Genomic DNA, 27,734 nt, shown 5'->3' on the forward strand with positions numbered 1-27,734 from the left:
TTTATTATTATTATTGAATTCCGTTACTTTTACTGGTGATATACATTTCAAATTGAATTTTTTGAAAAACCAATTTTTCTAGGATACAAAATTGAATTGAAAAAGATTCCTTACGCAATAAAATAAAGTTCAAAAAAAATTAGCAAAACAAACTTTAACCTAACCTCTTTTATTAAATGACTAAGTTTAATATAAACATACCACATTTACTTTTTTATATTTTCTACTTGCTATTTTTCTATTTCGGTTTTAAAATTTATGAATATAGTTATTTTAAAACCAGCAGATATGCTTTCAATATTTTTAAGATAAAAAAAAACAGTTTTGATGAACTCGAAACTGTTATCTTTCGACATTAAGAGCTCGATCTTTTAACAGATAAACAATTACATAAGTTTTTTTTTGTAAAAATTATTACACATGTGTTTCCTTTGTTGGCAAACATTGTTTTTATTAACTTGTTATTTTAGAGAGAAACGATTACAGTGGATTTTCTAATTGTGAATTTATAGAAAAATAATAACGGTAAAAATGACAAACAAATAAAAACTTTGTGTGCATTAAGTTTTCTGTTAAGAAAATAAAAGCAGTTTAGAAAAATATTAACGCTAAAACACCTTAGAAATAAAAATTATTAAACTATAGGCTTTTAACACAAACTCAGAACTACAGTTTATTAATGAGTGAGGTATTGAAATTTGATGGATTTAAAAAAAAAACTTGATAAAGTTAGAAACTATAGAGTTGGCAATTAATATTAAACACATTGTTCCTATGGTTAATTTTTAATGTAATAATATTTAAAAGAAAGAAAGGGGGGTAAACACTGAAAACATTTTATTTTCATAAGCATTATTGTTGTTGTTACCACAGTTGTCTGATGATGTAGAATAAAACGATTTTTTTTTGAAAAATGTTTGTTATGCATAAGGTAGAATAAGGGTTAGATTTAAATTAAATTTTTAAAAATCTTTATATAGAGAAATGAAAAAACTTTTAGTTAAGATATAACCATAGAGTATATAATTTACTAATAATCTAACAAAATAAAAAAAAACAAATTACAATAATTCAAAACTGAAATTTTTAGTGTTTAACAGGAAAAAAATGGTGTGTACCCCCTTTTAGTCATTTTTCAAATATTATTACATTATAAATTAACCATAGGAACAATGTTTTTAATATTAATTGCCAACTCTATAATTTCTAACTTTATCAAGTTTTTTAAAATCCATTAGATTTCAATACCTCACTATATACTGTAGTTCAATTGTCTATGTTTAGAGCCTACAATTTAATCATTTTCATTTTAAAGGTTTTTTAGCATTTATATTTTTCTAAACTGTTTTTTTTTGCAAAAAACTTATACACGCAAATTTTTTTTATTTGTCATTATTATTTTTTTAAAGATTTACAAAAGATATTTAAGATAAGTTTAAAAAATATATACTTTGTTAAAATGTCCAGTATTGGGTGAGATACGATTTGCTGGACGATCTAACTATCATTGTATGCGACTTTTATTGCGCTGGTTTTTTATCATTTCAACTTGTGTGCGCTTCAAACTGTTTCGTTGTCTGATATTAATTGTTCCAGACTAGTTCTCTTACGGATGCTTCAATTAGTTTGACGTTAATCAAAATTTAAAAGATACTTTTCTTGATAAACCAATATTTTTGAATAGTGTTTAACAGAACTTGAAACCTCCATTATTAAACTTTATCATTTAGTTTTTTTCAAAAAAAAATTTCAACTCTCGTAGTGTGATATCGTGTATTAACAAACTTTTAACTTAAACTTACTTGTTAGGATTGAAAACAAGCGTATCAGGAAATAAATAGTTTTATATTTTGTTAATATATATTTGTACTGGCACCCACAACCCACATGTGGAGAGCTTCTCTATTTACACACTTATTGACGAGAAGATATATTTACATAAATATAAACTATAAAAAATTCATTATGGTTTTCTTGATTAAATTATTCACTAACACTAGACTATAGTATATATACAGTGTTATTTATACTTTAAAGATGGCAATCAAAGTTCTCAACTTAAATAAAATTATTTCTATTTGGTAAAATTTTAAACGAATGAAGATCTCGTTTGACTAGTTTCAAGCGAGTGAAACATTGTATTGATAATAAAATTCAAAAATTTATTATAGACTATATATATATTAATTTATTGAGAAAACATGAGTTTGAAAACAACAGGACATATGTTTCATAAAAACAATGAAATTCATAATCATCAGCTGTAGGTTTGATTTCAAAATACACAGTAACACATTTTTCTTTTTGTTTATTCATTTATCTTACTACCACGTCATAGCTGTTTAACTTCAAGAAGAAGTTCTTGATCGGTAGGACTTTTTATGTGTACTATTTTATGGGCACTATTTTATGTGTAGAATTGCTGCATTCAATTTTTGATGTGATGTCATCAAAATTATGTGTAGTATTTAGATGTTGCTGCAATTAAGTTGCTGCAATTAAATGAAAAATAAATTACTGTCCAGGCCTTATATAAATATTATGGATAGTTTTTGTAGTTTTAAGTTTATAAACAAACAAATAAAATATAACTTGAATAAACATAAACCAATAGTATGATTTATTTATACATTTATTTAAATAATAATTTGTAAACTAACAGAAGTAGTGGCTAGACTTATTAAAAGATTATGGATAGATTTTTTCAAGTAATTTTTAATAAAGAAAAAAAAAACTTTAATACACTTAAACAAATTGTTTGATTTATATGTATATTTATGTAATTTATTGTTTTTATACTAACAGAATTAATGGCTAGTCATATAATAAGTAATTTTGGTATTTTTTTTTATTTAAGATTTTATAAACAAAATTTATAAACTAAACTTGAACACACATAAACTGTTTGATTTAAATCTAAAATTGTTTGATTTATAGTTTTATATACGTAATTTGTATTTAGTAAACTTATAGAGTAGAGGTTTGGCCTTATGTGTACTACTTTATGGGCAGTATTTTATGTGTAGAATTGCTTCAATCAATTATGCCCATAATTTGATGTGATTTCATTCAAATTATGGGTAGTATTGAGATGTAGCTGCAATTAAGTTGCTGAAATTAAATGAAAAATAAAATACTGTCTAGATCTTATATAAATATTATGGATAGTTTTTGTAGTTTTAAGTTTATAAACAAACAAATAAAATATAACTTGAATAAACATAAACCAATAGTATGATTTATTTTTACATTTATTTGAGTTATATTTTGTAAACTGACAGAAGTAGTGGCTAGACTTATTAAAAGATTATGGATAGTTTTTTTATGTAATATTTAATAAAGAAAAATAAAAACTTGAATACACTTAAACAAATTATTTGATTTATATGTATATTTATGTAATTTATTGTTTTTATTAACAGAATTAATGGCTAGTCGTATAATAAGTAATTTTTTTTTTTTTTTAAGATTTTATAAACAACATTCATAAATTAAACTTGAACACACATAAACTGTTTGATTTTATTCTAAAATTGTTTGATTTATAGTTGTATATACGTGATTTGTATTTAGTAAACTTATAAAGTAGAGGTTCGACCTTATGTGTACTACTTTATGGGCACTATTTTATGTGTACAATTGCTTCAATCAATTATGCCCATAATTTGATGTGATTTTATTCAAATTATGGGTAGTATTGAGATGTAGCTGCAATTAAGTTGCTAAAATTAAATGAAAAATAAAATACTGTCTAGATCTTTTATAAATATTATGGATAGTTTTTGTATTTTTAAATTTATAAACAAACAAAAACAACTTGAATACACATAAACCAATAGTTTGATTTATTTTTACAATTATTTAAATTATGTTTTGTAAACTAACAGCCGTAGTGGCTAGACTTACTAAAATAATATGAAGAGTTTTTTTTTATGTAATATTTAATAAAGAAAAAAATTATTTGATTTCTAATTATATTTATGTAATTTATTTTTTTTGTACTAACAGAACTAATGGCTTGGCATTTTATAAATATTTTGGATATTTTTTTTATTTAAGATTTGAATAACAATATTAAAAAATAAAAATTGAACACACATAAACCAATTGTTTGTTTATACTTGTATAGATGTAATTTATATTTACTAAACTTATAGAAGTAGTAGTTTGGTCTCATGTGTACTATTTTATGGGCACTATTTTATGTGTAGAATTGCTTCAATCAATTATGCCCATAATTTGATGTGATTTTATTCAAATCATGGGTAGTATTGAGATGTTGCTGCAATTAAGTTGCTGAAATTAAATGAAAAATAAAATACTGTCTAGATCTTATATAAATATTAAGGATAGTTTTTGTATTTTTAAATTTATAAACAAACAAAAACAAAATAACTTGAATACACATAAACCAATGGTTTGATTTATTTTTACATTTATTTAAATAATACTTTGTAAACTAACAGAATTAGTGGTTAGACTAATTGAAAGATTATGGCTAATAAATTTAAATTTTACTTATCTAACACTTAAGAAAATAAACTTAAACAACTATAAAAAACAAAGTTTTTAAATAAGTTGTTATTTTAATGAATAAAAGATAAATCACTAACAAGTATATTGATTTTTTTTTCTATTCTTACAAAATTTTTCTGTTAATTAATGCTTTCTAAAGATCTACCCTTTCAATATTAAAGTAAGTAACGTGTAAAGAAGTAATAAAAAAGAATAATAAAGAATTAATAACGAAAGACACTTGTATTACAACATTAGCAGATTAGCAAAAAACTAACATGATTAACCTATCTTTAAATATTTATTTGATATGTAGTAAAAACGTATACTTGATAAATAATAAAGAATTTAGATGATAAATGACTAATACCTTGTTTAGAACTTTTTTTGGTATACTAAAACTTATCAAATTGAAAAATAAACACTAAGAAGAACACTTAAAAAAAATTTGCTTAGTAAAAAAATAAGAAGCAGTAATAAAACTAATACATAATAATAACTTTATATTTTTTTTCTATTCTTACAAAATTTTTCTGTTAAGTAATGCTTTCTAAAGATCTACCCTTTTAATATTAAAGTAAGTAACGTGTAAAGAAGTAATAAAAAAGAATAATAAAGAATTAATAACGAAAGACACTTGTATTACAACATTAGCAGATTAGCAAAAAACTAACATGATTAACCTATCTTTAAATATTTATTTGATATGTAGTAAAACCTATACTTGATAAATAATAAAGAATTTAGATGATAAATGACTAATACCTTGTTTAGAACTTTTTTTGGTATACTAAAACTTATCAGATTGAAAAATAAACACAAAGAAGAACACTTAAAAAAAATTTGCTTAGTAAAAAAATAAGAAGCAGTAATGAAACTGATAAATAATAACAAATTTATATAGATTTTTTAAATCATAAATCATCACTTGTAATATAAAAAAAAAACCTCAGAGTTAAATTTTAAAATAAAAAATACTTAAAACAAACAATCTACTGAAAACTATAACCTTATACATTAAATTATCTTATACAACAAAATATTAATACTAATATTATAAATTATCCATTAGTTAATTTATATAATGTAGCTCACTGGTCTGTTTATAATTTAAATTCAACTAATTATACTTGAATGTTTAAACTAAAACATAACAAAAAAACCTCAGACTTGACTTTAAAAAAAAAACAATCTAATAAAAACAAAGAACTTATAAATAAATTTTTACACTAATTAAGGCAATAATTATGTTTTTGAAATAGTACGTGTTGCCTTAATTCTTTTTCTGCTACCAGGTTTTTTAGCAGTACCTTGTAGGTTTGTAGGAATTTTTGTTTTGCCAGTGTCAGATACAATGTATCTGAACGAATTAATAATAAGATCTTTATAATGTTTATTTCTTACTTGTTTACTAAATTCTTGAAATTGATGGTATGAAAAAGAGTTATATATTTTATAATCTCCTTGGTTAAAAATTGCAAATTTTAGATTGTCATAGTGAAATTTAACTATCGACTTCAGATTGTTTATTAATTCAGCTATATTGGTCTTATTCCAGCCCACATAATTTTTAATGACGTGATTCATTGATTCAGATTGGTTTGTTGTCAAAGGAGACAACAACTTTTTTTCCCACATTGGTTGCTTAACAAAAATAAAAATTTCTTCTATCAGTTTTTGTAAGTTATCTTCTGTTTTTTTATCCATTCGAGTGCTTAATATATCCATTTTTGTTTCTGCGAAGCTAAAGATATTTTCAGAAAGAATTAAAGAATTGAATTGTTGTTTTATTTTTGTTTTTTTTGTAAAATTAATATTTGATTTTCTTAAATTGTATATAATGTTTTTACTTATGTGTAAATGGCATCTGAATTTCAAACTTTCTGGGAATATTTTATAGACTGAATTTATAAGAGCTTGTTCCCCATCTGTAACAAATGATAGTTTGGAATAATCAAACTCAGGGAAATAACTGTGTATTTTAGATTTAATAAAATTAAAAAAATGATCGTAGTCCTCTTGCTTAGATTTTTTGTGCAGAAAACATGGACCTAGAAACACAGGATTACAGTTATTATTTCTGAAGGTAACTTTATTGTTTTTGAAAGTTATAGCTGTAAGAAAATGAGCTCCTAAATTGAAAGTTCTATCGACACTTAAAACTGATCCAAGATCTTTTGAACATGTGATCATGTCAAGAAATTGGTCTTCTGTGAAAAGTACAAACGAAGACAAGTTATCATGTACATTATTAAAATCCGGGTTGTTAAATTTTTTTATATACTGAACAAATCCATCACCAACTTTTTCAAAACAGTTTTCCAAGTCATTAGCAATATTTTTTTCTTTAAACTCTTTGTGCTTATTATTTACTCTATATTTAATATTTTTGATAGTTTTAGTTGATACAATAGGATCATCAACAGTATTCTTTATTTTTTTACTTTTTACATTTATGTCATCTTTAACTTTTTTAATTGACATTGGATCAACTCTTATTTTTTTACATTTCATGGGTTGTTTACCTATGTACTGAAACAAAGCTCTTTTGATTTTATTTGAAACTATAACTGTAACTATTCTAAAAAATTTTTCATTAAGTTTATGTTTTGTTTTATACCATACAAATTTAACTATGCCAGTTTCTTTTATTTCATCTGGTATTTTTATTAGAGTTTCTACAGAGCAGGATTTAGACTTTTTGAAAAAAAAACCATCTTTTTTATAAACTTGAGAAAAATTTGATTTTAAGTAATACAATGTTTTATAGTTTTTAGTTTTATAATCCCACTCCCCGCAATCATCATAAAATTTAAAAGGTCTTTTGCTATTTGGAAAATAATAATTGTTCATGTCAACAACAAATTGTTTATTGCTTTTTATAACGTTTGGTATTTTATCAAAAACTTGATCACAGTTAATTAATAACTCATATATATCCTTGTTTCGTTTAAATTCTCTGTAAGGTTTAATAAAGACATTATCCAAATTGTTTTCTAATTCATTGTTTTTTGTATCTTCAATTGAAACTGATTGCTCAATGTTATTACCCTTATTGTTTTCTTTTTGACCATGAACATTTTTTAAGTTATTTTTTGTTTTACTATAGTTACTTTTAAATTCTTTATAATCAGCATTATTTACAAAATCATTTTCATCAGAATCATAACTTGAAAAAGATTGTGGAGCTTTATTAATTTTATTTTGGTTTTTAATATCAACAGTTTTTATAGAAGGTTTTATTTTAGCTTCCTTACAAATGTTTTTATTATCATCACTATCATTTACAAATTCATCTTTATCATTTTCATCATTGTCAAGTAATATAACTCCATCGCTATTAATATTAAAATTATAACTTTTTTTAGTTTTATCAACTAAACTCACAAAATGATTAGGCTGCCAATAACGTTTTGTTTTGTCAAAAATTATGCTTGACCATTGAATATTAATGATCACTTCGCTACCAACTGCTTCACAATTATATATTGTGTTAAGCACTTTAGCCGTAGTGTTTTCTAATCCATTAACAAAGGGATAAAAAGTACTTATGTGAACCTTCAATGCCATTGCACTGCAAGCAATATGGGCCACCCCCATCCAAGTTTGTGGTACTCCAACTTGTAGCGTCAAGGAAAACACAGAATCTGATACAAAATACTTGTACTTCTCTTTGATTTTGACAACAGTTTCTGTATTTTTCAACATCCAAATAAAAACTTGGAGCCTTAGGTTGTGGTGATTGTCTTCAGTACCATATAGTGACTGTGAAATAGCCTTGAAGAGGCAGTCCCCTGCTCCAGAGTTTTTAATTGGAATTAACTCTGTAGGCAAACCAAGTTGCAATTCTAAGGCTGTTTTATCAACTTCATGAGTTTCATCAAAGTGTACACTTTTTCTAAACTCACTAAGTGACCTCAAACTTAATCTGGAAAATTCGCTAAAGAAAAGTTTTTTAAACTCATCTTCTGGCAAGTGTTTCAATTTACTAATTAAAGAAAAAACTTCTTGTGCCATAGCTTTTAAAAAAGAAACCTGTTACAAAAAATATATAAAACAAATTTAGTAAATGATCTTATTTGTATGGTTTGAACTAAGGTATAAATTGCTTTTTACTGTTTTACAAAGTTCAAATTATTTTTGATATTTAACCAGTCAAAGGCAGAAACCAAAAAACATGGTAAAATTAAGAAACTCAAATATAAAGCAACTAAGATTACTGTGCAAGAACTAAAAACTACATAATTAAACTGTGTAATAACTGATACCAAAATACAGGGTTGTCACTCATTTTTTTTTTTTTTTTCCAAATTTCTTCCAGATCTTTAAAAGTACATATTTTTGGGTCTTTTTTTGTGTAAAATTAAATTTAAGGTAAGATGACTATGTTAAATAATATAAAAAAATTAAAAAAATCCTGTAGATCTACTTTAAATCTTTTTTTTTTAATTTCTGATGATGAAAAAAAAATTCTTTCTATGAAATAGATTTTTTGTGTCAAATTCAAATTTTACTACTAAACATGTTCAAACTGTATAAAATTCCAGGTTTTATGTTTAAAATTCAATGTTTTTCCTGGTTTTGTTCAAAATTTCTTAAATTTAAGGTTTTTCAGGTTTTTTTTTTCATAAATTTACAAACTCAAGGTTTTTCTATGTTTCCAGGTAAAGAGGCAACCCTGAAAATAATATCAGGGTTGCCACACACTCAGGGAACTCAGGGAATCTCAGGGAATTTTCAAACTGTAGAAAATCTCAGGGAAACTCAGGGAATTTTGGAATTTTCTTTCAACTCAGGGAAACTCAGGGAAGTTTTTTATTTTTCCTCTAAATTTCAGGGAAGTTTTTGAAAATCTCAGGGAAATTTTTTTCTAGATCTAGAATGAGGTTTAGTTAATCCTGTTTCAATATTTTGTTCAAAAGTAGTAATTTTTATTATTTAAGTGGTTATTTAGAATTTTTTTAGCCTTGCGGCTAGTTCTTCAATATTCTTAGTATTAACATTGTAGTTTTTTAAGTTTTAAATTTATATTTACTTAAGTAAAATCAAACAGTTTAGAGAAATGAAAGTTGTTGTTAACTATTCATTGAAAAGTTCTAATAAACTTTTTATTTTTAGTTACTTATGTAGTTTAAAAAACACTATGTTGTACTATTAGTTCTTATTTTTTAAATAATAAAGTTATTTGTTATTTGTTTACAACTACTTGTTTTCAGTAAAAAAATTAAAATGAATATAGATTAGTTTTGTATTACTTTTGTTAAAAAAATAGAGGTCAAATTTTTGTTTACAAATAATAATTTCAAAAGTAGTAGCAGTAATGGTAATTAATTTTTTAGTGTGAATGTTTTAATATATTTTGAACTGACTGCAGAAGCATACACATACAACCTTCCTTTTATTATTAAAGAAGAAAAATAAGAATGAGGTATTAATAATTTGTGTTAAGAGAAAATTTTTTTTTTAAGATTTGAAAAATACTCAGGGAAACTCAGGGAAATTTAAGGTTACTCAGGGAAATTTTTGGTCACTCAGGGAAGATTTTTTGGCTCAAAGAGTGGCAACCCTGTAATATTACTATTACTAAAAAAAAATTAATGAGCATTATAACAAATACTTTAACCTAAAAAGACCAACTTAACAACTGTTTTACTACTTATATACTTATTTTCTATATTTTACAAAAAAAAGTTAATATTAATTCTGTTATATAGTCTTCTATTTTGCTGCTGACACTTTTACTTCTTTTAAGTTTTAAATCTTGTAAAAAACTACAAAATATTTTAAACAATACAAAATATATAAAATGTTAAAATTATATTTTTTTGAAAAAAATATATTTTGTAATATATTATATATTACTTTTATAGTTAGAAATATAAATTTCCAATATGAAAAACAAAAACAAAAAAAAAAATTGATCAATTTTTATGAAACAATTAAAAGTTACACACCAATTTTTAAAGTGATTTGGCTATTTAAATAAAACAAGCATTCAGAAACTTAACCATAAGCAAATTTTTAACACTTAAAACACTAATGTAAATTTTCAATGTTTTGTTTTAGTCAGTATTGTTTACATGGAATAAACATAAATTTAAATTCAACATTTTAGAGGTTTTTATACTTACAGTTTTTGTTTGTTTACAAAAGAAAAATACAAAAATTTATTTCACTTAATTGCAGCAACTTAATTGCAGCAACATCTAAATACTACACATAATTTTGATGACATCACATCAAAAATTGAATGCAGCAATTCTACACATAAAATAGTGCCCATAAAATAGTACCCATAAAAAGACCTACCCGTTCTTGATCAAAAAACGAAAGGTGTAATCACGTTACTATACAAAACATTACCACCGAACTATTATAAAGTCTCATGATAGTGCTCGACAAATTAAATTGGAGCTAAATATTTATCTAATTATATAAAAACAATAGTTTAGACAGCTGCTTCGTACATGAAATGTAAACTTCATGTACTCCTCCAAATCTGCAGTATATCACAATAGTAAACATAAGTTTAGTTTTTGATTTCAGATCTACAACAAAATTTCAAAATATAAATTTCTGTTTACTATTGTAATAAACTGTAGCTTACTGAGGAGTACATGAAACTTTATATTTCATGTATGAAACAGCTGTCTAAACTATTTGTTCATATAATTAGATAAATATATATATAACAAAAAACAATTATGACGCAACAAACCTGTTGAACTTGAGGAAGAAGCTCATCATCCAGAAGTAGAACGTCTCGTCGTGGTCCTGGTGCGCGCCTTCCCGCTGCAGCCGGTCCTTGGTCACCCGCATGCACAGGTTGTAGCCCCGCTCCAGGAAGCCCCGGCAGAAGGAGGACAGGATCTTGCTGATGCCCCTGGACGAGTGCCTGGTGAGAAATAATTTAACATATACTAGTTTACTGAGATAAAGAATGGTTTTTACAGAATTAGTAAATAGAAGTGATTTGTTTTGCTTAATAGGTAAAGATTTGTTTTTGTTTAATTGTTATTCTGTTAACAAAAAATATTTAAAGAATCAAGTAAAAAGAAATTAAATTTATTAGGTTACCTACATCTTTTAATAAGAAAATAATTTCTATTTTTATTGCTTTCCAAACACTTTAACTGAAAAATAGTTAAACAATTCATTAAAAAGTTATTTCTCAACAATTCTATCGACGGTTTTCTTATAACCAGGGTTGCCACTTGTTTTTTCCAAATTTTTTCCATATTTTCAAAATGTCTTCCAGGTTTTTAAAAATACACATTTTTGGGTCTATTTTTAGTTTTAAATTAATTTTCATATAAGAAACTGTGTTAAATAGTTTAAAAATATCGAAAAGATACTGTAAAGTAACTTCAAATGTGTTTTTAAATAAAAAAAATTTTGATGATGACAAAAAAAATTAATTATATGATAGATTTTTTGTGTCAAATCGAAATTTTACTACTGAAGATGTAAAACTTAATAAAAATTCCAGGTTTTTTTCAGGTTTTTTGATCAAAATTCCAGGTTTTTCCAGGTTTTTTTTCAAAAATTTCTTAAATTCTATGTTTTTCCAGGTTATTTTTGACTAAATTGTCAAATTCCAGGTTTTTCAAGGTTTTTCCAGGTAAAGTGGCAACCCTGTATAACTTTCCGAACTTTTGATAAACAATTCCCCGTTATTTTTCAACAAAACATACCTCTCGATGACTTCGTCGATGATGGCCCTCCTGTTCCGCGCTTTCCGCACCGGGTTTTTACCCTCGTCAAAACTCATCTCCTTGCAGTGCTGCAGGCTCCGGTGCATTATGACGTCATTGTCGTCGGTCAGCGCCTTGGTGCCCCTCGCAACGTACGTCCCCCCGAACCGCGAGTGGCTGTTTTTTCGAACCGTATTTTTTTTGAAGTTTTTTTAAATGTATTATCATATCAAATATATAATATAATTTAAGCAATTTTACTTTGAAAACCATTTGATGTTTTTGTTCTTTTGTTTTCGTAAACTTGGAAATCAACCCAAGAAAAATCTAAAAAAAAAAGAAATTGTACAATAAAAACAAAAAATTCATGCAAATACTTGTGTAAATTTTATGTAAGAGGTAAAGTATTAACTATCCTCGCCAAGCAGTCAATATTTATGTAGACTGCTAAAAACTCAGAGAAATGTCTTCTTTTTTTTTTTCAGTTTACACACATTATATAAAATAAACACAACTACTGTTATGTTTTATCACAAACGTTTCCAGGGTTCGTGCGCGAAATTCCTTTTCATTTAGCCTGACAGAGACCCATTTAGCCTGACATTTTTTTAAAGTAGAAAAAATCACCTTCAGAAGGCATTTTGGGTATCGGGGGGTCTTAATTAGCAAATTAAAGCAATAAAAGTATTCACAAAACTACTTTTAAAGAAAATAAAAATTTAAATGAGTTATTTTTCAACATCTATCAATCGCTTACCCAGCAACTTGAATATTTTTAACTGGTCATTATAATTTCTGCTTCAATGAATTCATACCTTTATTAAATTTTGGGGCTTAGTTACATCCACCACTTATCACCCATATACAGGATTCGTGTCAATTAGTACTTGAATTCGTCAATTATAAGTTACATGACTGGACCAGAAGCTTTTATTAAAACAGAAATGTGACTTAACAAACTGCTAAGAGTATTAATCTAAAAACTATTTGGTATAAAGCCTTTATATTAGAAATTAAAACATTATAACCAACTAAGCTCTGAAAAACAAAGCTCATGTAAACAAATTCAGACAAACAGCTAAGTTGTTGAACTAAACTGTAATGTTTAAACTGTACTTTTTTATGAATTTTTATAATTATGACGTATATAATCTACTAAAAACAAAATAATGAAGATTCTTAAAATTATTTTAGAGATTCAACAAAAGGTTTTAAGCACTTATTTTTACAAATACTGACTGATTTTGTCTTTAATAACTAAATCTTTATTTAGAAATAAATTCACATCTCAATTTGATCTTAATTAAAAAAAAGTTCATGCATTTGAACTGACAAAAACTGAGATTCTCAAATTTTTAAACATAAAAACTGATTTAGCCTGACGTTTTTCACCTTTTTTCAAAAAAACTGATTTAGCCTGATTTAGCCTGACTTAGCCTGACGCGCACGAACCCTGCGTTTCGTCTGATGTGAACATTCAACAAAAGACTTGTGTCTTGTTACAAATAACAATTAACAATATTAAATAATAAATTAAATTAATAGAATCATCCTCTCACCGTGCAGTGAGCTTGGCCCTGGCGATCTTTCTTCTCGTCTCCTCGGTCTTCCGCATGGCTTGCAGCTCGCTTCCCTCCTTCGAAGAGCTGGAAGTCTGACCAACCGACGCCAGCTGCACCGCGTTCTGCGAAATTATCGATAAAAATTAACCATATTATTTAAACATTTATTTTTGAACTGGTTCTAAGTGGTATCGTATAAGTATCTATGGTGACGTCATTATACATTTATCTAATTATTTCGAAGAGCTAGTCTGACCCACCGAAGCCAGTTCTGCAAAACTATTGATAAAAAATTAATAAATTGTGACGTCATTACACATTTATCTAATTGAATTCAATAAGAAGTTATTATTTATTAATGTTTTTATACTGTATTTTATTTGTTTTTATTTTTATATTTTAAAGTTTTAAAAAAATAAATTTTGCATCACGTTCATGCAATAAAAGTTACTGATAATTTTTTGTGTGAACATTCGTTAGTGTTGTATTGTTCATTTGTTTTTTTTGTGCTTCTTTTGGAGAGTTAGAAGTTTATTTTCATGCAGCGCACTCGGTGTGACGTCGTATAGGCGTCTATTGATACGTCATGATTAACACTATTTTAAATTCTATTTATCCAATTATTTTGACAAATTAAAAGTCTGTTCCACACTGAAGCTAGTTGCACCGCGTTCTAATAATAATAGTTAATATTAAACATTTATCTATTGATACGTTTGTTTTAAAACCATAAGGTCGCCAAAGGTTTTTAATGAATAAAAAGTTTAAACATAAGTCACTCATTTTAAAAAGGTTTATTAATTAATTTCGTTTAGCTCTTCATCAGAATAAACTTGCTAAAAGTACTGGTAATAAAAAGTAATTTTGAAATACATAGCTAAAAATTGTTACGTCATAAAGCATAAAAGTATGTTTAAAATGTTTGAATTATAGTTGAATTATACTTAGCTGACTTTAAGTTGTTTGTAAAACAAAACTGTTAAAACAAAAAATTTAAGATAGTAGAAAGTAGTAGAGCGAGATTCACTTACCATCTCTCAGTTCTAATTTTAGTTTATTAGAACTCGTGAGCCGAAAATTTGCAAACAAAAAGATTTTTACAATTTAAAACTTTATAAATAGCGTGTTTTGGTATTATTGTCGTATTTTTGTAATGTACTTTTATTTTATTGTGTTTCAGGTAAAATTTCTACTATCTTAAATTTTTTGTTTTAACAGTTTTGTTTTACAAACAACTTCAAGTCAGCAAGTATATACCAACTATAATTTAAACATACTTTTATGCTTTATGACGTAACAAATTTTAGCTATGTATTTCAAAATTACTAGTAATTTTAGCAAGTTTTTTCTGATGAAGAGCTAAACGAAATTAATTAATAAACCTTTTTTAAATGAGTGACTTATGTTTAAACTTTTTAGTTTTTAACAAACATTTCCATGTTTTCTGAATTTCTTCAAGATTTTTAAAGGTACAACTTTTTTTGTCGATTTTAGTACAAAATTGATTTTAAGGTAAAAAACTATGTTAAAAAGTACATCAAAATTGAAAAAGTATTGTAATGCCATTTTAAAAGTATTTTATAATAATTAAAAATTTAAATGTTAGAAAAAAAACTATTATATTTGAAAGATATTATAAATGCTTTACATTCTAAAATTCATTCACATTCTTTTTATTTGATGTTTCTTAAAAATTCCAGGTTTTTCCGGACCTTTTCAACACTTATCATATTCTAGGTTTTCCATTGGCAACCCTGATGTTACTTTATTACTTAGACGAGTTTAGGAACTTTTTTCACTTACCGTCTAAAGAAGTTTTCCTAAGATTAAATGCTACAAAAAACGGCACTTCCTGTAACTTTTAGAACATTTGGTTTCGAAAGCAGCAGAGAGTTAAAATAAGTCAGATTGTTTTTTATTTTTAAAACGTTTGAAATATTTTTACACTGTTTATAACAGCAAACTATAACGAATAAAACAAATATTGTCAATTGTTAAACATGATTTTTGTTGATAATCAAATTAAAGTTAAACAAGTAAACAGTTTAACATGATGTTTGATTTTTATATTATGTAACTCAAAGCAAAATTAAAATTTTTTAAAGTAGTTATTGACTAAGCATTAAACATTTTTAACAAACTTTCATTTTGTTACTTTTAATGTATTATAGAAAACTTTAGTCAAAAGAATTTAAATAACAAATTCTAACAACTTTCTTGCTTTTGACAAGTCTAAAAATCTACATATTAAAGTTTAATGTGTTAAAAATACTTGAAACTTAAATAAAACAAACAAAAACTCAATTTGTAAGTTTCAAAAATCGTAAAGTTACTGTTTGCAGCTTATTGTTTTACTTGAAAACCTTGAAATAAAAATAAAATTAAACAAAGTTTACCTCATTAAATATTAACGACTTGCGGTTTCAAGGTTAGTTAAAAATTTTCATTATTTGTTATTACTAAAAATGCCAAAAAAATCAATATTTTTTTCTGCGGGCTTTGAAAATGTATTTAAACTTTGTTTGTATACAGGCTGTAGAACTATTGTGACAAAATCATTATTTCATTCTGTATATTAAAATTTAAATTTACTATGCAGCATTTTTGTAACTTTTGAAAATTAATACACTTAAAAGTTACCTACTAAAATGATAGCAAACTTGTTTGAACTTTTATAAAATATTTTATAACAACTAAATGCAAACACTATTGTCCTTTTTATTACGTCATAACGTGCTCTTTTTTGACAAAATATTTTTTGATAAAAACATTTTTTAGTCCGCCAATTGTTGCATTAGAACGAATTTTTTAGCTTGTTTACCAGAAATTTCAGTTGTATGTTATTTATTATTAAGTTCACCACAAAAATTATTTTCAATATCATACATGATTTTCTACCGGGTACATTTCAGCAACAGCATATATCACGCAGACTACTTTTACCAGAGCCTAATTTGTTTTGCTTTAAGTTCAATACTAATCTATCAAAGTTGACCTATTTACAACTTTAATAATTTTAGAAAAGGTAAGATTGAATAAAATAAACTTTAAAATGGACTTGTTTGTTATAATTTTAGCTTCCACTAATTTAATCAATCAAATACAAAATACGCATTTTTTTATTTAATTTTTGTAAATAAACTGACTTGTTCTTTTGGTATCGAACAGATGTTTTCAATCAAATACAAAGTACGTAAATTTTTCAAAATAATTTTCAAACAAACTGACTTGTTCTTTAAGTATCAAACAGATGTTTGCAATCAAATGCAAAATACGTAATTTTTTTATATAATTTTCAAATAAACTGACTTGTTTTTTTAGTATCAAACAGATGTTTTCAATCAAATACAAAGTACGTAAATTTTTCAAAATAATTTTCAAATAAACTGACTTGTTCTTTTAGTATCAAACAGATGATTTCAATCAAATGTAGCATCCACTGCGTCTCATCGTTGGATCCTACCATGTACAAGATCAAGTCGTCGAAATCTGACGAGTGAATTTTCCTGTTTAAAATTTAAAATTAAGTTAAAAAATAAATAAATTTATTTTTTTTTTTTGTCGTACAATATCTAGTTCATCGAAATCTGACGAGTGAATTTTCCTGAAAGATTTAATTTTATCAAATATTTCATTATTAGTCAACGTAAAATTTCATGTAAAATTTAAAAGTTTATCTAAAAATAAATGTAAAATCAAATCGTCAAAAATTGAATTTTCCTGTAAGACTAAATATAAAGTAAGTATTTCAATACTAGTCTACGCACATGTGACTGTAAGATTCAAAACTTTGTATGAATAAATGCACACCATCAAAACATAAAATCTGATGAGTGAATTTATCAGTTTAAAAAATCTATATCAAAATTATATTGTGTAAAATTTAGGACTTGCTGTAGGTTCACTTGGGAGTTTTGCAACAAGGTATTGACTTGCAGATTTTTATATTGGGTAAAACGTTTACAAATTATATTTTAAAACGTTTTACAAAGTTTTAAAATAAAGTTTGTCATCACTTAAAATATATGACTCAAACTTGTAACAAAGTGTAAAACTCAATCTAAAAAGTATTATAGACAAAAGAGTGGTAAAAATAAAACCAAAACCACATTTTTTAATCATTTCAACAAATATTTTATAAAAAAACAAAAGTGAACCAAATAAAGCAGTCCTGGAAGCCCAATTCCTGAACAATTTAACACATTTTAACAATAATTCTACACAAATAACTAAAAGAAACCAACCAAATAAGACCATCTTATGTAAAAATCTTACTATCTCAAGCAAATAGTATGTTACGAAAGTTTTTATAGATGTCATAAAAGTTTTAAGCGAATGAGGCTGTCCTGAGAACTTAGAATCAGAAGAAAGTAAATAGTATGTAAAATGAAACCTTTTTTATATAATTTAAAAATATATATAAAACCAACCAAATAAGACTATCTTGTGATGACAATTCCTGATCAATTTAATACATTTTAACAAAAATTGTACACAAACAACTAGTAGAAACTAACCAAATAAGACTATCTTTAATAAAAATCCCTGATTTGCCTCCATATACTCTTGTATTTTAAGGTATATTAGTAAATATTTATAGAAAATTCTTGTGAACTCATGGTTGATTAATTATAAAAAGATATTTGTATTAAACAAGTTAGTTAAATAAGGCAGTCCTGCAATGACAATACCTGATTGATTTTACGTTTTAACAAAAACAATAAAACTCTGCGATAAACTAGTAACAAAATCCCCACCAAATAGGCAAATCTTTTGATGAAAACTCCTGATTAACTTAAAAATTCCAACAAATATTTTATACAACTAAATAAAATCCCCACCAAATAAGAGAGTCTTGTGACGACAACTCCTGATTCGTCTTCCTGAAATCCTCGGTGGTGGCGGGAGTGTGCAGCAGATTCCTCAAAAGAACCAGGCACCTCTCCACCAACAGGGACTGCTCCGGCTTCCTATCTTCCCAGGACACTTCCAAAACCTATATTTTTTGTTTTATTAATTCAACTTATTGTTATTTATTTTAACTTATAAGGATTGCTGGGGTTTCCTACCTTCCCTGAACTTTTTTAAGACCTTGATTTTTTATTCTTGTTATATTAATACTCTGTATATAAATATTTTTATTTTTATTAAAACGGTTGTTAAGCTTTTCTTTTCTCTAAATAACAATTTTCATTATTCTTCATTTTATTATTTTATTTGTTATGTTCTTTTTTCCCCAAAACACTTTTAATACCTGATTAATATCTAATATTTTTAGTTTAATATATGGACTGTTTAGGTTTTCTATTCTCCAATAATACTTATAGTACCTTGTACTTATACTTGTTTAATAATTTTTTAGTAACTGGGTTTGAAAATGTATTTTATTATCTATATTTTTCTATTAATTGTTTATTTATTTTAACGATTGTACAGGTTTCTTATTCTCCCATGATACTTCTAATACTTAAACTTAAAACGTAATTTAAAAAATATATGTTGTTTACCTGGTGTATCTTTTCTCTGAGAACATTCCAAATTTCATCACTTTTTCCAAAAGCCTATAAAAATAATTGTCAGATTTTTTATTGTCAACTAACAAGTTAATTGAACTTCAATTACTCAAATTTTATCATTAGATATTTTACTCAAAAAGTAATTAGTTACACAAACAAAATGATGAAATATATAAATCTTAGCGTCTAAAAAGTTAAAATAGTACATAGTAGCATGGATAAAAAAGTTTAACATTGTCACAAAAAGAAATTTATTAAAAAAATGTAAATACAATTTTTAATTTTTTTTGACGAAATAAATTTATTATTATTACAAACTTTATGTTACAAACCTATTTATAATCCTGGTTGTACGAAACAACATTTAAGAATTAATAGTTATATTTACTATGAATATATATAAAGAATTAAAGTGATTATATAAACTTAATCACTTTCCACTGAGCCCACTTGAAGGGCTTTTGAATAATTTATTGAGAAAATTCGAGTTTAAAAATAACAGAACATATGCTTCATATAAAGAAAAAAAAATTGTTTTCAATCATCAGTTGTAGGTTTGATTTCAATTTTATTGTTTCAATGAAACATTTGTTCTCTTATTTTTAAACACGAATTTTCTCAATAAATTATAAATATATATCATATTGTTAAGAAATAACACAAACCTCTTTGTAATATTGATTGTAAGAAACTACATTCAGGGAGTGATAGTTGTTTTTATTAAAAATATATACTATTAGTATTAGTAAGAAAGAACAAAAACCTCTTTGTAATCCTGATTGTAAGAAACAACATTCAAGAAGTGATAGTGCATCACCGTGTCCTTGGGAACTTTTCCGTTGAAGCACAATAGAGCCGGTTGCGTCAAGTTGATTACCAGTCTGTAAAGGTAATTACATATAATCATATGTTCATTTACTTTTCATTAAGAATTTTAGGAGCACGAGCAAAATGATTCCAATAAAACTACATGTTACATGATTAATCTGAACGAGTACTTATTTACGTTTCAATAAAAAAATATATTCAGACTTCCGGGTAGCTTCAGATTTCCACTACTTTTTTTGGGCAGCTCAATAGTTTGCACAAACTTGCAAATCATATTTGCTGAGTAAACAAAAAAAAATCATGTTATTTTTATTTCTAATTATCAAAACTACATTTCTTGATTGTATGTTTGGTTAAGGTGGGTTAGGGATAGAATATAAAAAAATAAGAAGTTTTTTAGACTTTTAAAAATTTAGCCGAAACAGCAAATGTGCGATTGATTTTTGAATTTATGCAAACTTTTTGCAAGTTTCTCAAAAATGTAGGGGAAATCTGAATCTATCCCAGATTTCCTGACAATATACAAGGTTGAGCTGCACTTTGTGCACTAAATTATTAAACTAAAAATGAACTTTAGAGACTTTTATGTTGGAGCACAGAGAGCTGGTTGAGTCAAGTTGATCGCAAGAAAAAAAGAAGCTTACGACCCTAACTATAAATTTTATCACAACAAAAACTATTTTATATCATGATTTTATTAATTTTTCTGAATATTAAAAAAAATTAAATAACAAAACTACAGGTTCAAAGTTGGATGAGGTATAACATGAGAAAATCATTAAATACTGCAAACTTTACTTAAATATACGCACAATTTAAATTTTAATTAAACCTAACAGTTACTTTTAAAACTTAACAAAACTTCGTATAGTGTTTTATTGAAATGCATGTTTAAAAACGCTTTGTTCGCAAGTATAAAAATTAAAAGCAGTTGTTCGTGATAATAGAGAAATGTGTCATTTTTACACGACTTAATCTCGTAATAAGTACATTTGTGGTTTAAGCTGCATGCTTTGCAATAAGTCTCAAGTGAACTATGACATAGAATTCAATAGAACTCTCCTTGTGTTTTTAATCAATAATTAGTAACTAATGGATTTCTTATAATAGTTATAGATGAACTGCGACCTACATACAAAAAAAATAAAACCTGTTTTTTATCCCGTCATTATTTTAAAATCAATTGTTTTTAAAACGTTTTAAAGTGAGCAAAAATTTTATTTAAGAAAAAATTTAGACATTTAAAAAATTAACTTACATTAGTTGTTTTTTTGTTAGTTATTAAAATATACAAAACGACAAAATATTCAACAAATAAACAAGCAAAAAAAATTTTGAAAACGATAATTACAAATAAAGATACATTTTGACTTGCATATGTAATCTTACTGAGCAAGCAAAATTTAATTTGCAACAGACAATTAAGAAGATTTATACGCTTAGTAAACTTGCCGTATTGAATTTAAACAATATGCATCAAGACACTAAAATTAGTATAAGTAAACGTCAGTGATTATAAATGGCTTATATAAAAGGTTAAAAAAATAAAACCAACACTTTAAACTCAAAAGAGCTCTTTATGTAAAGATGCTATAAAAATTTAAATTTTTAGAGCTTCCAAAATCATTGTTAATTAACTTCAAATGTTTTGTAACGCATGTATGCTGTATTTGTTACCTTTAATCTAGAATGATATTTTTTCTTATAAAATATGAGTGTACCACTAAATTTATTTCAAATATGATAAAATATATACTACTAAAAGTGAAAAACATATTTTTGAGATATTGACTAGCTTTATTTTAAATTACAAGTTACTATTAGCAAATAGAGCTACTTTGTTTTCTTGTACTAAATAACTGATACACAAAGACTCTTATAATATATATCAGTAATTATACTTTACAAGTAATGACTGGTAAAAAACATTAAGATAAAAGTATAAGAAAATATGGATATAAGTGTGCAAATAGAAATAATTTTAATCGTAACTAAAAATCATTTTTAGCAGATGCTGACTATAAACTAGAACCGTCAAGTTTTTTTTTTCCAAACCGTGTTTTTAGTAAGTAGAGTCACCGTAAGTAATCAATTTGCTTAGTTGGGAAAATGATTAGAAAGCTTATATTCAACTAGAAATTAACAATATAAATATTTGAAAACGATACAAAAGTTTAGCTCTTTTTCAACCTGTGATTTATTACAACCATGATAGTGTTTGAAACTATTAATCAAATGAATAAGCTTTAAAACTTTAAGTTTTTCACCTTGATTACGTATTTGGTACTATTATATAATAGTTGGAAAGATGCTTATAACAAAATGCATCAGTACTGGTTGAAACAGTAGAAAGAATAAAAAAACTTTTTGAAAAATTAAAAATGTATTGTGGTATATTTTTGAGTTATCGGCATAAACTGACAACATAAAATTTGAATCCAAACTTGAATAATCACTAAATGACAGAATTTATTTTAACTTGATTACTATAAACAATTTTGAAAAAAAGTTTAATAAATCAATGTTAAGTATTTTTAAAATAAAATTATCAGATTATAACAATCGTACAAAAAATAAGATGTTTTAGTGTGAGTTCTTTAAAAATTTAATTTAAATTAAAAAATAGTTACAATACTACTATAAATAATGTCAAATAGTTAAAAATTATAAAATGATAATAATCTTTCAAAAAAAATCAAACAAAATTAAAAGGTTTTATGAAAATTTAACTAAGTTGGCAACTTTAAAAACTTCTCTAGTTTTCAAAATATAACATTAAAAGAACATATCAAAAGAAATATAAATAGATTATATTTTAATATTTTAAAAGTTATATACTTTTTATACAAAACATTGATCACTGTAGCACATTAAACTTGTTTGAAATTTTGAGGAAAAATCAAGCAAAAATGTTATAATGAAGTTTTATATAAGCCTACTGGACATTTTATCATAATAACATAATACACAAACAAACAAACAAAAAATTATAAAACTAATTATTAAACTTATATAATAACTGTTCATTTAATGCAGTATTTGTAACCATTGTTCACCTTTATGTAGTGTATTACATAACAAACACTACACAAAGCAAATGTTTAAACAATACACAACAAACATTGTACACTTAACACAAGTAACTTCGTTCTTGAAATGTTCTAACATACAAAACAAAAAACTAATATTCATGACTTGATATTGTTATAGATACTTTGACAACTTTTATTTTGGGATGGCAGAATTTGTTGCCTTACATTGAACAAGCTAGAACTAATCAATGATAAATTAATTATAATTAATGTTAATTATTATATACATACAAAAATAAAAAACAAACGCATATTGTATAAATCTGTAATAAATCTATATACGTGTACAGTAATTGTACTTTACAGTAATAAATTTTCAAATATTCATTTTAACTATTAACTATTCTAAAACTTTTAAATTATTTTTTATCTCCACATACCTCAACACGCATGAGAACAGGTCGGGATCGTCGTAGTACTGAGTGAGGATGGGAAGAAGATCGTTCTGGAGGATGTGGGCAGCTCCCAGCTGCGTCCTGATGTCCCGGGTGTTGTCCTCATTCTGAAGGTACTTTATCAGGCACTTCACCTGATCTGTTGAATAATTGTTTGGGTTATTTATGTTTATTGATTTGACTGTACTTAGTAAGTACTTATATAGGTATTTTACCTGGTCTGTCGAATAAAAAATTGTGTTTTTTACATTATTAATTTGTTGTACTTAGTAAGTATTTTGTCAGGCCTGGTCTTAAAAACAATTATTTGTTTATAAATGTTTTATTGTACTACTCAGGATTTTTTTATTTAAAAACTTATTTACATAAGATTTTGTCTGTACTTTATCAGGCATTTTACCTGGTCTGTTTAAGAAATTAGAATAACAATTGTTGTAACAGTAAATTTACAAATAATAGAAAATTCTTTTTTTTCTTATAATTTAAAAACTTTTATAGATTGTTTATAACTTTCATCACACAGTTCACCTGGTCTGCTACTTATTAAAATAAGATCAGAGATATTAATTTACAATAAACTTTGTTAGTATCATGTGAGGTCTTGATTAACAATTTTACCTGGTATGTTTGATTAAAGATTGTTCATATTTTTTCACAGTTTAATACTTTTTTACAATTAATTGTGCTTTTATCTATTTTTGTGTTCAAGAAAATAATTGGTTATTTAAACTGTTTGTCTTATCAATTACAATAAAATTTCTGCATCTCAGATACTAAATCAGAAATTTTACGGTGTTCAATAAAACATTAGTTATAACATATGTCACTTTGTTTGAAATAAAGTTTCCTTCACTATTAAATGATAAGATAAATTGAAAGTGAGCTGTGATTATTTACATTTTCTTAATAAAATGTGTATCTATTCTGCTTTTGTAAATTAATCAAGTATTTTTGTTTATTTAAAAAAAAAATATAACTAAAATTGTTCGGCACTTTAACTGCTATTTTACCTAGTCTGTTTTAAAAATAAATGATCAGTTAAAACTGATTTGTGAGTCTTTTTTTAGTTTATAGTTTACAAATTTGTTCATTTAATCTAACCACGATACAGTTCCTTTACAAACTTAAGTAAATTAAACTTATGTCTTGTAATTTACAATAAAATCTGTTTGCATTTTTCAACAACTCAATCAGGTATTCCTCTGAACTGTAATAAGGTAAAACAATAACTTGACATTTTCATAGAGGACTTATAGTAACTATAAAATGATAGTTTTAAGTTGTGCAAAATTAGTCCTAAAACAGTTCCTACTTAGCAGTTAAGCTTTCAAGACCAGATTTAAACAATAAAAAATAATTAACTATGTACAACAACTAGATTTACATGAACATATATTTTACCAACTATGTCCCTTTTGTACTTTTAGTGAATAAATTTAATAACAGGTGGACTTAAATTTACTAGATTTATGCTAACTTAAACTTAGGCAGCTACTTTCCTACATACATAGAACAAAATACTAAACAACTAATACTTTATTTCAACAACCAACCAATGCAGTCTTCTTCTTTATAGTAGGTCTCTCCCTCCAAGTAACCGAGCGCACTACAAACAGCCAATAATTCGCAATTCATCATAAACAAGTCCATAAATCATTCAGCAAAACATTGTATGAGAAGGGCACAGAATATAGAACGTTTGTGGGTTGTTTTGTTTGTTATTTGAAATAATTGAGTATAATAAATATCAGAATCTGTTGGAGCAATTGTTAATAACTTGTACAAAATAAGTATGTAAAAATGAATACCAAAAGTGTGTAAGTAATTGTTTATGTGGATGTTTATTTTATGTATAAGTATTTGTATATAGAAACTACTTGAATGTATTTGAGTCGTTGCTAACTACAAATCCACAGTAAATAGGTGGAAAATAATTTAGGCTAAAGAAATCTTTTTTAACAAGTAACAGCAATCCTAAAAGTTAACTCTAAATGTTTTATTGGTTTGTTTTATAAAAACTATAAAAAAATTACACAAAACATTTAACTAGTAATTAAACAAATACTTAGTATTATTAAGGGCATAAGGAGGTCCAACTTTTTTTTACTAAAAATAACAACTAAATTAATTAAATAAATTAATATAAATAAATTAATATAAATAAGTTAATATAAATAAATTCATATATAGAAATCAATTAATTAATACAAATAAAAAAATGATAAAAACTTTCCAATACAAACGAATAAACAGCAAATTTCTTAGGGTCTATTTTTGTTCAAAAAAAGAAAAATCCTGAATTCATTCTTTTTAAAATCTAATAATAGACATTATGTGAAAATTTGAAGAAGATTTGTTAAAAAATGAAGGAGAAGATAGATTTTTAATGAAATAGTCGTTTTTTGTGTTTTTGGTTTTCACATTTCATTAAGAACTTACTGAGATCACTGATTTTGATCGCTTATATCTCAAAAATTAATTTTTATTTTTTATGCGGTTAGAAATGTCTGATAGCTCAGATAAAACTCTATAAAATAAGATCAACTTGTAAAAATCAAGGTGGACCCCCCTATGCCCTTAAAATAATTTTCTTACCTTATACTTAACTTCATACTAAAAGCGGACAAAAATCAAGTAGTTTAGACAAAAACTGGAAAAAATGAAGACATCTGGAAAAAGACTTTGCGAACCCTGTTGTCATAAAATAGTGTTTTACAAATATTTAAATTAAAATCAGGATATTATTTATTGGAAAATAGAGTAGAGTAAAAAAAAACCAGATGCCTGCCAAAATATATAACAACTACAGAGTTGCCACTTTCCCAAGCAAAAATATCAGTCTAACTTACCATAAAATACCCTAAAAAATGATAAAACAAGTGGATATGAGATAAAAACTGAAGCAAAAACAGTGCATATCGAGCTAGAATTATTGAAAAAAACACATGAATTAAAAAAAAAACTTTTATCATAAACAAACTTCTTATATATTAAGTTAACAGTTGATTTTTTATTAACACTAGATAAAATTTAATAACTAGCTTGAGTTATACAAGAAATATTTAAATTAGTTGGAGCTTTGTAAAAAAAAACTTTTAAAACAAGCCTGTGTCAACCTGAATCTTTTTTTTTATTAATCTGAAAAAACTTTTAAAAAATAGCATTCTAGTAAAACAATATATAGAGAAATATATAATATCATAAGCCCCTTGGAGACTTTTACAAGGCTAAATATTTAAATCAGTAACTAAAAACACTATCATTAAAAATTTAAAACTGGTTTAGCACTAGGCAAAACTAAACCATGACTCAGTGTTTTATTTTTGTAAATTGCAATTATCAAGAAAAACTTAGGGAAGCAGAACCCTTATGAAAAGTTTTAAAAATATAAATATCATTTTTAGCTGCTAAATTTCTCTTTTAATTACTATTAATATATAAATGTAAACTATTATTATGTATTGCATATAGTTAACAATTGGTCAAGCAGTAGGCTATAAAAAATTAAGTGTTTTTTTTTTGATTATTCATCAGGGAATACATAGTTTTTATCAAGTAAAATTGCAATTTTTCAGGATAATCCAGAACAAAAGAAAAATTAGCTAAAACTTAAACAATAAAAACAGCGGTGTGTGAAACCATAAATAGTCATAAGTGTTCCCAACAACATTAAAACAAAAAAGCACCAGTAAATTTGCCATGAATCAACACCTACACAAAAATTTTAAAATTGATTTTCATCATAAAACACTATTTTAGCTTGTTTTTTAAGACTTTAAGTCAAACCAAGCATGTTGCCCTACATTTTCTAAGTAATAAGTTGACATACTCAAGCTAAAGGTGTTTAAGTAAAGTGTTAATAAGTGTCAATATTTTTAAACAAAAACTAATGGTTCAAAAAATTTAAACAGAAATAAAAAACTTGAAAGTATAAGAATAAAGTGATGGTTTTTAAACTAGAAAAAAAGTAAAAAATGTTGCAAAAATATATAAAAAACTAAAATAAAAACAAAGGTGGGGGAAATTTTTCTAAAAATGTTAGAAAATTATGAAAAAAAAATACAAAACAATTCAATAGATAAAAGTGAGCAGGAAAACTCAATTGATAAAATGTGTAAAATACACAAAGTTA

General features: G+C 25.3%; 1 protein-coding gene across 1 annotated transcript in view; it reads right to left on the reverse strand.

Annotated features, from left to right (window-relative positions):
• The window catches only part of LOC145834903 (protein timeless homolog), a 60,660-nt gene extending 35,308 nt beyond the window's left edge, over positions 1–25,352 (reverse strand). The window contains exons 1-9 of the mRNA XM_082942431.1: positions 25,156–25,352; positions 23,588–23,741; positions 20,051–20,168; positions 19,279–19,332; positions 18,613–18,767; positions 17,163–17,277; positions 13,769–13,893; positions 12,210–12,386; positions 11,234–11,410 (exon numbers count right to left, since the gene is read on the reverse strand). Coding sequence (XP_082798557.1) covers positions 11,234–11,410; positions 12,210–12,386; positions 13,769–13,893; positions 17,163–17,277; positions 18,613–18,767; positions 19,279–19,332; positions 20,051–20,168; positions 23,588–23,741; positions 25,156–25,252 — 1,172 coding nt within the window. The 5' untranslated portion in view covers positions 25,253–25,352. The remainder of the gene's footprint in view (positions 1–11,233; positions 11,411–12,209; positions 12,387–13,768; positions 13,894–17,162; positions 17,278–18,612; positions 18,768–19,278; positions 19,333–20,050; positions 20,169–23,587; positions 23,742–25,155) is intronic.
• Between the last annotated feature and the right edge of the window lie 2,382 nt (positions 25,353–27,734).

Source organism: Thalia democratica, chromosome 4, assembly GCF_965202585.1.
Source record: "Thalia democratica chromosome 4, ktThaDemo2.hap1.1, whole genome shotgun sequence".
In the NCBI taxonomy this organism is placed as follows: Eukaryota; Metazoa; Chordata; class Thaliacea; order Salpida; family Salpidae; genus Thalia; species Thalia democratica.